The 11,598-nt window shown below is 42.6% G+C and overlaps 2 protein-coding genes across 3 annotated transcripts; both read right to left on the minus strand.

The window, feature by feature from the left end:
• Positions 1 to 219: 219 nt before the first annotated feature.
• Positions 220 to 2,705, minus strand: LOC124016459 (CB1 cannabinoid receptor-interacting protein 1-like). Its single transcript, XM_046332034.1, has 3 exons — positions 2,122 to 2,705; positions 1,460 to 1,604; positions 220 to 1,168 (listed from the first exon to the last, which is right to left on the minus strand). Exons 1-3 carry the CDS (start codon positions 2,301 to 2,303, stop codon positions 1,004 to 1,006), a joined length of 492 nt encoding a protein of 163 aa, XP_046187990.1. The 5' UTR covers positions 2,304 to 2,705; the 3' UTR covers positions 220 to 1,003.
• Positions 2,706 to 8,165: 5,460 nt separating this feature from the next.
• Positions 8,166 to 11,594, minus strand: LOC124016460 (F-box only protein 48-like). Of its 2 annotated transcripts, none has more exons than XM_046332035.1 (3): positions 11,494 to 11,594; positions 10,615 to 10,954; positions 8,166 to 8,574 (listed from the first exon to the last, which is right to left on the minus strand). In XM_046332035.1, the coding sequence occupies exons 2-3, from the start codon at positions 10,912 to 10,914 to the stop codon at positions 8,413 to 8,415; spliced, it is 462 nt and encodes a 153-aa protein (XP_046187991.1). In that variant the 5' UTR covers positions 10,915 to 10,954; positions 11,494 to 11,594; the 3' UTR covers positions 8,166 to 8,412. The 2 variants fall into 2 exon arrangements, with proteins under 2 accessions (XP_046187991.1, XP_046187992.1); XM_046332036.1 differs by having other exon boundaries at positions 10,615 to 10,949; positions 11,494 to 11,586.
• Between the last annotated feature and the right edge of the window lie 4 nt (positions 11,595 to 11,598).

The following is an 11,598-nucleotide window of genomic DNA, read 5'->3' on the forward strand; positions in this document are numbered from 1 at the left end:
GGATTGGAATAGGATGTGCAAGTGGGCATGTGAATAAGGGGACTGCTAATGAGGACAAGGAAGCAATGGCACAACTGTCGTCTCTAAGCAGGCTTCTGAAATGAGAAATGAATCATAAACACTTTCAGTGAAATTAGTGTCTTCAATAGGACACTTTAAACAACAGCAACAACAAACTACTTATTCCAATTATTGTACAATGATGTTAGTCAAGTAAGCTAGTAACTGGTATGGGTATATTTACTTCCACACTTTTCAATTACATATATAACAGAACTGAACATTTTAATTTTGCATCTGAAGAACAAAACCTTTAGGCATAGGATTATTCAGCCATGCATTTACAGACAAAACTGAGACAAAACAATGATAGTGATCCACAACATTACATAAATAGAAGCACTTAATAGATTATAGAATATCTCCATAAAATAATATAGAAGTTTTAACAAAAAACTGTCTCACCCCTTTATAGGCTAATCGCAATTGTGCTGTTCAGAAGTAGACAGCTGTTCAAAGGCTTAAACCATACTAGAACTAACACATAGGATAACACAAATATGTACATTTATTCATATAACTCACATCACACACACCTCACACGTAATAAATCAGGTTAGATACATTTCCACCCGCAACTGTCTTCAAGCCTGGTCCAGGAGGGCCACAGTTTCAGCTTGTGTAACCAGAGCTCAGAGTAACACAGCAGGTGTTGTATAGCCGTGATTCCCAATGAGATTGCTGATAACAACCTGACCATGTGTCTTGATTAAAACCAATCAAAGAACAACCCCCCCCCCCCGAGATCAGACTGATAGATAACAGCCCCCCTTTCTCTAAAACAGACAATTATGGTGCTCAGTGACTTGAAACCCATGCCTACAGTAAGGCTTATTCCTCTGAAGTTGATGGTAGAAAAAAAAGGTTATTGTGTGCAACTCATCTCTTCTGCTTGTTTTTCTTCCATTACTGGGTATTGGAAGAATGAATTGATTGGTGCTCCTCAATTGAACGCCTCTTTGTTGATCCACATCAGGCTGCGGGTCTCATTGGGCTTGCATTCGTACTCAATGTTGACGAATTTGTTCCCAAACTGGCATTGGTCTCGCTTGTAGTAGTTATAGTACTTTACTTGCCATATGGTCTCGAATTGGCCCGCCTTTCCAAACTGACACAAAAACACACAGAGAACAGAAAGACATTCATTGAAGGGACTCTGTTGTAGATGACTTGGATTTACTGTCTATAGCACATTTCTTACGACAAATGTATTTGAAAATGTCTGAAAATAGTGACGAGAATTGATGAGTTACTAGTACTGATAATATCACTATTTTGAGTTGGGTCTAAATATGAGAAAATGTACATTTATATTGCCAGAAGACACCACTTAATTATAAATAACTCAGTTAGTTACCGCTTAGTTATACAATTAGGATGAAGTATTCTACTGGATTACCTCTATGCTGACTTGGACAGGTTGCCTGTCCCCACTCTTGGTGTGAGGCACTCCCTCTGTGTCATAATGTCCATGGTACACCACTGACTCCTCGTCTTTGGACTGCTGCTCCAGAGGGAGGGTGATACCTCCGATGTTCATGGTGCTGGGAATCATGAAACAGACATGAAACCGGTTAGTGGGCATCATTCCCAACCCCACCCACATGGGCCTGTAGCCTACCATCGGCAGTGAATTGTTGAGACGTGAATCAACACGCAAAAGATGCGTTCTGTACTCACCCTCCTTGGTTTGATTAAAAATGCATTCACACGCCGCGTCAAGACATTATTTATTAAAGCAGAGTATCGGGTAGGGGAAAGGGGAAACGTTGTAAAATAGCCTGTAAGATATATGGAGTATACAGACATATATTTGCAGTCAACCCATTTGAAGATACAGCAACATGCAGTTACATAGGCCTATACGTCAGAAAAACAACATTTGATCTAACACTCAGGGGAGGCAGGATATAGCGCCTGCATCAGGCTGCATCCACAGACGCACTGTAATGGGCTATAGTAAGACTGACAGGTGCATTTCATTTGAGTGTATTGTAAACGAATTCAATATTACTAATGCAAATGTCCAGTGCTTTTCTTGATATAGTCTTTTGTACTTACGCGGCATCAGCATTGCCCGGCTTCATAACCACCTCAACCTTATACTTCGACCCTGTAAGCAATTTTATTGTCCTGCTCTGGCCGAATCTGGTCCCATCCACCTTGAAAAACACCGGTCCATCATTCGGTTGAATTTTTAGAGCGATAGAAATGTTTATAATCGGTGGAACATCGTCGACCATGACTGAAATATAACCTATTATAGTCTCGGGGGCACCCTATAATTATTAAAGAGAAAGCGGAATGATGCAGCAATGGTGCATTTCCAACCGCACCAGAGAGAGAATGCTGTGACGTGTACAGCTGGCAAAAAGGGTAAAATCACTAACAATGATGGCTACATTCCTCCGACCCCGTTCCTCACTGAGGATAATCGCCATACAGATGGAAATGATCCATAGCAGTCTAGCATAGATAGTCCTATAAATAAAGATCTGATCTGAATGCACGTAAGTATACACTGGGTGTACAAACCATTAGAAACACCTTACTAATATTGAGTTACTCCCTCTTTTGCCCCCAGAACAGCCTAAATTCATCGGGGGTATGGACTACAAAGCGTCCATGGTGACACCAATGCGTCCCACAGTTGTGTCATTTTGGTGGTGGGCCATTCTTGATGCACACGGAAAACTGTTGAGCGTGAAAAAGCCAGCAGCTTTGCAGTTCTTGACACACTCAAACCGGTGCACATTGCACCTACCTCCATACCCCGTTCAAAGAAAGAAAGAAAGTATTCACACCGCTTGAATTTTTCTAAAATGTATTGTTACAGCCTGAATTTAAAATAGATTACATTGAGCTGTTGTGTCACTGGCCAACACGCAATACCCCATAATGTCAAAGTGGAATAATATTTTCACACATTTTTACAAATTCATTACACATGAAAAGCTGAAATGTCTTGAGCCAATAAGTATTCAACCCCAACCCCTTTGTTATGGCAAGCCTAAATAAGTTCAGGAGTAGAAATGTCACATAAGCCACATAATAAGTGGCAATAATACAGTGGCCACCCATCATTCAGGGCAGGTGGACTCCAATCAAGTTGTAGAAACATCTAAAGGATGATCAATGGAGGAAACAGGATGCACCTGAGCTCCATTTCGAGTTTCAAAGCAAAGGTTCTGAATATTAACGTAAATAAGTTGTTTTTTATTTTTTTATAAATTTGCAAACAATTCCCCAAAATTGTTTTCACTTTGTCATTATGGGGTATTGTGTGTAGATTGATGAGGAAAACAATGCATTCACTCCATTTGAGAATAAGGTTGTAATGTAACAATGTGGAGAAAGTCAAGGGGTCTGAATACTTTCAGAATGCACCGTAAATGAAAGAGTGAAACGAAGGAAGCCTGTACAGAATAAACATATTACAAAACATGCATTGTGTTTGCAATAAGGCACTAAAGTAAAACTGTAAAACATGTGGCAAAGAAATTAACTTTATGTCCTGAATACAAAGGGTTATGTTTGGGGCAAATCCAATACAACACATCATTGAGTGCTACCCTTCATATTCCCAAGCATGGTGGTGGCTGCATCATGTTATGGGTATGCTTGTCATCGACGAGGACTAAGGAGTTTTTTTAGGATGAAAATAAATTGAATAGAGCTAGCACGGGCAAAATCATAGAGGAAAACCTGGTTTAGTCTGCTTTCCAACAGACACTCGGAGACAAATATACCCTGGAGTTACAAAGATGACATTAAATGTTCCTGAATGGCCTAGTTACAATTTTGACTTAAATATCCTTGGAAATCTATGGCAAGACTTGAACTTGGCTGTCTAGAAATGATGAACAACCAACTTGACAGGCCTTGAACAATGCAAAAAAAATTGCAAATATTGTACAATCCAGGTGTGCATAGTTCTTATGACTTACCCAGAAAGACTCACAGCTGTAATCACTGCCAAAGGTGATTATAGCATGTATTGGGGTGTAAATACTTATGTAAATTAGATATATCTGTATTTAACATAAAAATACTAATACATGTTTTCACTTTGTCATTACGGGGTATTGTGTATAGATGGTTAAGGAAAACAATTGAATCCATTTTGAGTTCAGGCTGTAACACAACAAAATGTGGAACAAGTCAAGGGGTATGAATACTTTCTGACAGTACTGTAAATCTTTGTCTTGCCCATTCACCCTCTAAATGGCACACATACACAATCCATGTCTCAATTGTCTCAAGGCTTAATCAAAATTATTCAACCTGTCTCCTAAACTTCATCCACACTGATTGAAGTGTATTTAACAGGTGACATCAATGAGATTCACGTGGATTCACGGATTCATCTCATGGAAAGAGCTTGTACACTCAGTCTATTTTGTTTTCAGGGTTTTCTATGGTGTTTCTAGTTGCTATATGCTTGCATGGACTAGTCATTCAACTGAGACTGCTCTTCTCTGTATCACGGAGGCGCTCCGCACTGCTAAAGCTAACTCTCTCTCCTCTGCTCTCATCCTTCTAGACCTATCGGCTGCCTTCGATACTGTGAACCATCAGATCCTCCTCTCCACCCTCTCCGAGTTGGGCATCTCCGGCGCGGCCCACGCTTGGATTGCGTCCTACCTGACAGGTCGCTCCTACCAGGTGGCGTGGCGAGAATCTGCCTCCTCACCACGCGCTCTCACCACTGGTGTCCCCCAGGGCTCTGTTCTAGGCCCTCTCCTATTCTCGCTATACACCAAGTCACTTGGCTCTGTCATAACCTCACATGGTCTCTCCTATCATTGCTATGCAGACGACACACAATTAATCTTCTCCTTTCCCCCTTCTGATGACCAGGTGGCGAATCGCATCTCTGCATGTCTGGCAGACATATCAGTGTGGATGACGGATCACCACCTCAAGCTGAACCTCGGCAAGACGGAGCTGCTCTTCCTCCCGGGGAAGGACTGCCCGTTCCATGATCTCGCCATCACGGTTGACAACTCCATTGTGTCCTCCTCCCAGAGCGCTAAGAACCTTGGCGTGATCCTGGACAACACCCTGTCGTTCTCAACTAACATCAAGGCGGTGGCCCGTTCCTGTAGGTTCATGCTCTACAACATCCGCAGAGTACGACCCTGCCTCACACAGGAAGCGGCGCAGGTCCTAATCCAGGCACTTGTCATCTCCCGTCTGGATTACTGCAACTCGCTGTTGGCTGGGCTCCCTGCCTGTGCCATTAAACCCCTACAACTCATCCAGAACGCCGCAGCCCGTCTGGTGTTCAACCTTCCCAAGTTCTCTCACGTCACCCCGCTCCTCCGCTCTCTCCACTGGCTTCCAGTTGAAGCTCGCATCCGCTACAAGACCATGGTGCTTGCCTACGGAGCTGTGAGGGGAACGGCACCTCAGTACCTCCAGGCTCTGATCAGGCCCTACACCCAAACAAGGGCACTGCGTTCATCCACCTCTGGCCTGCTCGCCTCCCTACCACTGAGGAAGTACAGTTCCCGCTCAGCCCAGTCAAAACTGTTCGCTGCTCTGGCCCCCCAATGGTGGAACAAACTCCCTCACGACGCCAGGACAGCGGAGTCAATCACCACCTTCCGGAGACACCTGAAACCCCACCTCTTTAAGGAATACCTAGGATAGGATAAGTAATCCTTCTCACCCCCCCCTTTAAGATTTAGATGCACTATTGTAAAGTGACTGTTCCACTGGATGTCATAAGGTGAATGCACCAATTTGTAAGTCGCTCTGGATAAGAGCGTCTGCTAAATGACTTAAATGTAAATATAAATGGACATACCGGCAGGATGTAGGCCCACACACACTGTATTAATCTACAAAACAACAATTAACAATGCAGCGTGAACTACCATAATGTTTGATGTCCGAATATTGTAAGCTATCCCTGTCTGAAGTGCTGACATTGGCTCTTGTTAGAGACCTTATAAAGTCTGTCAATTGATTCGAGTCGACCCTGTCCAGGCTTCTTAAATAGTGGAACTTCGTTAAAGAACCTTCAAAAGTGTAGCCTGAAGTTTCTTTGCTGTTTAATTTGTGCATGTGGCTTTTGATACAGTGGCAGAGTTTAAATATGGCAATTGACTTTGTCTTTATAATTACTGTACCAACTACAATCATTTCATTAGACTATTAAAGATGTTATGCACCACACCAGATTTGTTTGTGCATCAAAATCATGATGTCTCTCAATGAATGTATGGTGATCCGTGATGATATAGTCTACAGTGAGTGAGTAATACATGAATTTGCATGGATGTAAATGAACACATGAACAGTCATGTCAAAATGAATTGAAATAGCAAATAGCAAAAAGTTCCAGCCCTATCTATCTGATACAGTGCATTATGAGTATTTTGTATACAATATAACTCAAATTAGAAGTCAACCAAAGGTGTTTAAATAGCTCATAAATACTGACAAATAGCAAAAGTACTGCACTTTAATGCTATACTGTAAACAATGATGTGGACGCAAATTATTTTAATGACCCCACTTTATTCAGTGTAGTGAAGGCACAATTGTATCACTGATTTAGGAATCCATTAAAGAGTATCCATATTTTACTGGAGTATAGCCTGCCATATACAGTGGGGAGAACAAGTATTTGATACACTGTCGATTTTGCAGGTTTTCCTACTTACAAAGCCTGTAGAGGTCTGTAATTTTTTTATCATAGGTACACTTCAACTGAATCTAAAACAAAAATCCAGAAAATCACATTGTATGATTTTTAAGTAATTCATTTGCATTTTATTGCATGACATAAGTATTTGATCACCTACCAACCAGCAAGAATTCCGGCTCTCACAGACCTGTTAGTTTTTATTTAAGAAGCCCTCCTGTTCTCCACTCATTACTTGTATTAACTGCACCTGTTTGAACTCGTTACCTGTATAAAAGACACCTGTCCACACACTCAATCAAACAGACTCCCACCTCTCCACAATGGCCAGAGAGCTGTGTAAGGACATCAGAGCTAAAATTGTAGACCTGCACAAGGCTGGGATGGGCTACAGGACAATAGGCAAGCAGCTTGGTGAGAAGGCAACAACCGTTGGCTCAATTATTAGAAAATGGTAGAAGTTCAAGATGACGATCAATCACCCTCGGTCTGGGGCTCCATGCAAGATCTCACCTAGTGGGGCATCAATGATCATGAGCAAGGTGAGGGATCAGCCCAGAACTACACGGCAGGACCTGGTCAATGACCTGAAGAGAGCTGGGACCACAGTCTCAAAGAAAACCATTAGTAACACACTACGCCGTCATGGATTAAAACCCTGCAGTGCACGCAAGGTCCCCCTGCTCAAGCTAGCGCATGTCCAGGCCCGTCTGAAGTTTGCCAATGACCATCTGGATGATCCAGAGGAGGAATGGGAGGAGGTCATGTGGTCTGATGAGACAAAATAAAGCTTTTTGGTCTAAACTCCACTCGCTCTGTTTGGAGGAAGAAGAAGGATGAGTACAACCCCAAGAACACCATCCCAACCGTGAAGCATGGAGGTGGAAACATCATTCTTTGGGGATGCTTTTCTGCAAAGGGGACAGGACGACTGCACCGTATTGAGGGGAGGATGGATGGGGCCATGTATCGTGAGATCTTGGCCAACAACCTCCTTCCCCCAGTAAGTGTATTGATGGGTCATGGCTGGGTCTTCCAGCATGACAACGACCGAAACACACAGCCAGGGCAACTAAGGAGTGGCTCCGTAAGAAGCATCTCAAAGTCCTGGAGTGGCCTAGCCAGTCTCCAGACCTGAACCCAATAGAAAATCTTTGGAGGGAGCTGAAAGTCCGTATTGCCCAGCGACAGCCCCGAAACCTGAAGGATCTGGAGAAAGTCTGTATGGAGGAGTGGGCCAAAATCCCTGCTGCAGTGTGTGCAAACCTGGTCAAGAACTACAGGAAACGTATGATCTCTGTAATTGCAGGTTTCTGTACCAAATATTAAGTTCTGCTTTTCTGATGTATCAAATACTTATGTCATGCAATAAATTGCAAATTAATTACTTAAAAATCATACAATGTGATTTTCTGGATTCTTTTAGATTCCGTCTCTCACAGTTGAAGTGTACCTATTATAAAAATTACAGACCTTTACATGCTTTGCAAGTAGGAAAACTTGCAAAATCGGCAGTGTATCAAATACTTTTTCTCCCCACTGTATTAATGCATAACAAAAAATATATACAAGTCTGTGATTTAACCATAATCCTATATAAAAAATGTATTAAGGTATAAAACAAATCAAGTGCTTAAGACATAAGTATAAAAAATGAAATCTAAAGAGTTCACTCATATCTCTTTAAAGCATTGCATCTATCTCTCCAGCTCTGCTTCCAGAATCTCGCCCCAAGTCTCGACATCCAATGAGCACATGTTCCTGTCCAGTAGTTCATCGGCTGAATGAATGTTGCTGTATCGTCCCCTTAACCATTCTCTCTTCAGAAAACCTCTCCTATAGTTCCGCACCAGGGTGACCTAATAAAGAAATAATCAAAGAATGACAAAGGCATTTGTTATTGAGATAAATGACACTCATCCAAAGAGCATTATTGTATTAATGTTTCGCAAGGGACAAGACAAGATAATAAATGACAAACATGGGGGGGTGATGTCTATGATACGTCTATATTTGAAATCTGGCAATGATGTTCAAAGGGTGAGACACCCTGGACCCAAACTGTTACAGACCTATATCCATCCTGCCCTGCCTATCTAAGGTCTTTGAAAGCCAAGTCAACAAGCAGGTCACTGACCATCTCGAATCCCACCGTACCTTCTCCGCTGTGCAATCTGGTTTCCGAGCCGGTCACGGGTGCATCTCAGCCACGCTCAAGGTACTAAACGATATCATAACCACCATTGATAAAAGACAATACTATGCAGCCGTCTTCATCGACCTTGCCAAGGCTTTCGACTCTGTCAATAACCATATTCTTATCGGTAGACTCAGTAGCCTCGGTTTTTCTAATGACTGCCTTGCCTGGTTCACCAACTACTTTGCAGACAGAGTTCAGTGTGTCAAATCGGAGGGCATGCTGTCCGGTCCTCTGGCAGTCTCTATGGGGGTGCCACAGGGTTCAATTCTCGGGCCGACTCTTTTCTCTGTATATATCAATGATGTTGCTCTTGCTGCGGGCGATTCCCTGATCCACCTCTACGCAGACGATACCATTCTGTATACTTCCGGCCCGTCCTTGGTCACTGTGCTGTCTAACCTCCAAACGAACTTCAATGCCATACAACACTCCTTCCGTGGCCTCGAACTGCTCCTAAACGCTAGTAAAACCAAATGCATGCTTTTATAATAAATAATAATATATGCCATTTAGCAGACGCTTTTATCCAAAGCGACTTACAGTCATGTGTGCATACCGTTCGCTGCCTGCACCCGCATGCCCGACTAGCATCACCACCCTGGATGGTTCCGACCTAGAATATGTGGACATCTATAAGTACCTAGGTGTCTGGCTAGACTGTAAACTCTTCGTCCAGACTCATATCAAACATCTCCAATCTAAAGTCAAATCTAGAGTCGGCTTTCTATTCCGCAACAAAGCCTCCTTCACTCACGCCGCCAAACTTACCCTAGTAAAACTCTCTATCCTACTGATCCTCGACTTCAGCGATGTCATTTACAAAATAGCTTCCAATACTCTACTCAGCAAACTGGATGCAGTTTATCACAGTGCCATCCGTTTTGTTACTAAAGCACCTTATACCACTCACCACTGCGACTTGTATGCTCTAGTCGGCTGGCCCTCGCTACATATTCATCGCCAGACCCACTGGCTCCAGTTCATCTACAAGTCCATGCTAGGTAAAGCTCCGCCTTATCTCAGTTCACTGGTCACGATGGCAACACCCACCCGTAGCACGCGCTCCAGCAGGTGTATCTCACTGATCATCCCTAAAGCCAACACCTCACTTGGCCGCCTTTCGTTCCAGTTCTCTGCTGCCTGTGACTGGAACAAATTGCAAAAATGGCTGAAGTTGGAGACTTTTATCTCCCTCACCAACTTCAAACATCTGCTATTTGAGCAGCTAACTGATCGCTGCAGCTGTACAGTCTATCGGTAAATTGCCCACCCAATTTTACCTACCTCATCCCCATACTGTTTATATTTATTTACTTTTCTGCTCTTTTGCACACCAATATCTCTACCTGTACATGACCATCTGATCATTTATCACTCCAGTGTTAATCTGCAAAATTGTAATTATTCGCCTACCTCCTCATGCCTTTTGCACACAATGTATATAGACTCTCTTTTTTTCTTTTTTTCTACTGTGTTATTGACTTGTTAATTGTTTACTCCATGTGTAACTCTGTGTTGTCTGTTCACACTGCTATGCTTTATCTTGGCCAGGTCGCAGTGGCAAATGAGAACTTGTTCTCAACTAGCCTACCTGGTTAAATAAAGGTGAAATAAAAAATACAAATATTTTTTTTATAGACAGGCATTCCAGTAGTCTAGCATAATTGAGGTGAAGCTGTTTAAAAACCAACAGACCCACCTTCCACGACAGTCCATACTGTCTGTCCCCATCAACCTCCTGTTGACAGAAAGCTTGCACAGTCAGGCAGTGATTCCTCCAGAGGTGGTCACTGTCTTCAATGATGTGGTGCCACAGTTTGCAAGTTAACAATGCACTACATAAGCTGTCAATGTCCAGTTCGCTGAAAATCTTCAAGCTCATTTCCGTGGGCAATATTTCAGCAAAGTTGTGTGGGCATGTCTCTTTGGCGGAGGTCAAGGTGGGACTTCTTTCACAGACAAAATAGGCAATGGAGTTCCTTTTGGAGACATACTGCATAGTTCAGTGTCCCACACCTTGATTTAACAGTGGCTCTGTGCTGTGAAAAAGTATGATAATGAGCAAGTGGTGTAGCAGAGGGCAAGCTGCAGCAAAAACAATGCTTATAAAGGCTTAATACCTCTACCTAGCTACCTGTCCAATTAATGCAGGTCTAGTGTCAATGGCTCGAGGCTGTTTCTGTACAGGGCCATATATAGGTCTGTGCCAATGCAATGGACTTTGTCTGGGGCTTGCTAGCTTTGGGACACAGTCTATGGACTCCCGATGTATAGTTTGATATATCGTTTGATAGATATGCTGTAGTTTGATAGCCATGGTTTTGTTAGTCATTTAGCAAGAAAACATTGACCAGAGTCTCTATATACTGTATAACGTTCCGATTCGACTGTAATTTACTCGACGTGTGTAGCGTGGTAAATTATTTCGTTGTGTCTAATACGACAACAACAAAATTATTACGACAATTGTCCAAGCTTGATCAGAGTCAGACTAGATATGAATGTTATATACATCATTGTATTATTATATCAGATAAAAAGGTATGAAATAATATGAAATAATTCGTCGTTGACCTACCCTAAACACTATGTCGACTTCCTAGACAGCTCACGGTTTAAATGTCTCTCTTTCAGTTCAAAGCTACGATAACTGATATGGGACAGCGCATGCGTACATGCTCAA

Source organism: Oncorhynchus gorbuscha, linkage group LG26 (genome assembly GCF_021184085.1).
Source record: "Oncorhynchus gorbuscha isolate QuinsamMale2020 ecotype Even-year linkage group LG26, OgorEven_v1.0, whole genome shotgun sequence".
In the NCBI taxonomy this organism is placed as follows: Eukaryota; Metazoa; Chordata; class Actinopteri; order Salmoniformes; family Salmonidae; genus Oncorhynchus; species Oncorhynchus gorbuscha.

Excerpts from the sequence above, each read along its gene's own strand:
- LOC124016459 (XM_046332034.1), bottom strand. The coding sequence starts at position 2,303 with ATGGTCGACGATGTTCCACCGATTATAAACATTTCTATCGCTCTAAAA. Across the intron at positions 1,605-2,121 it reads CCGGGCAATGCTGATGCCGC|CACCATGAACATCGGAGGTA; the intron begins GTAAGTACAAAA and ends CATGATTCCCAG. Across the intron at positions 1,169-1,459 it reads CTGTCCAAGTCAGCATAGAG|TTTGGAAAGGCGGGCCAATT; the intron begins GTAATCCAGTAG and ends TTTTTGTGTCAG.
- LOC124016460 (XM_046332035.1), bottom strand. The coding sequence starts at position 10,914 with ATGCAGTATGTCTCCAAAAGGAACTCCATTGCCTATTTTGTCTGTGAA. Across the intron at positions 8,575-10,614 it reads AGTATGGACTGTCGTGGAAG|GTCACCCTGGTGCGGAACTA; the intron begins GTGGGTCTGTTG and ends TTTCTTTATTAG.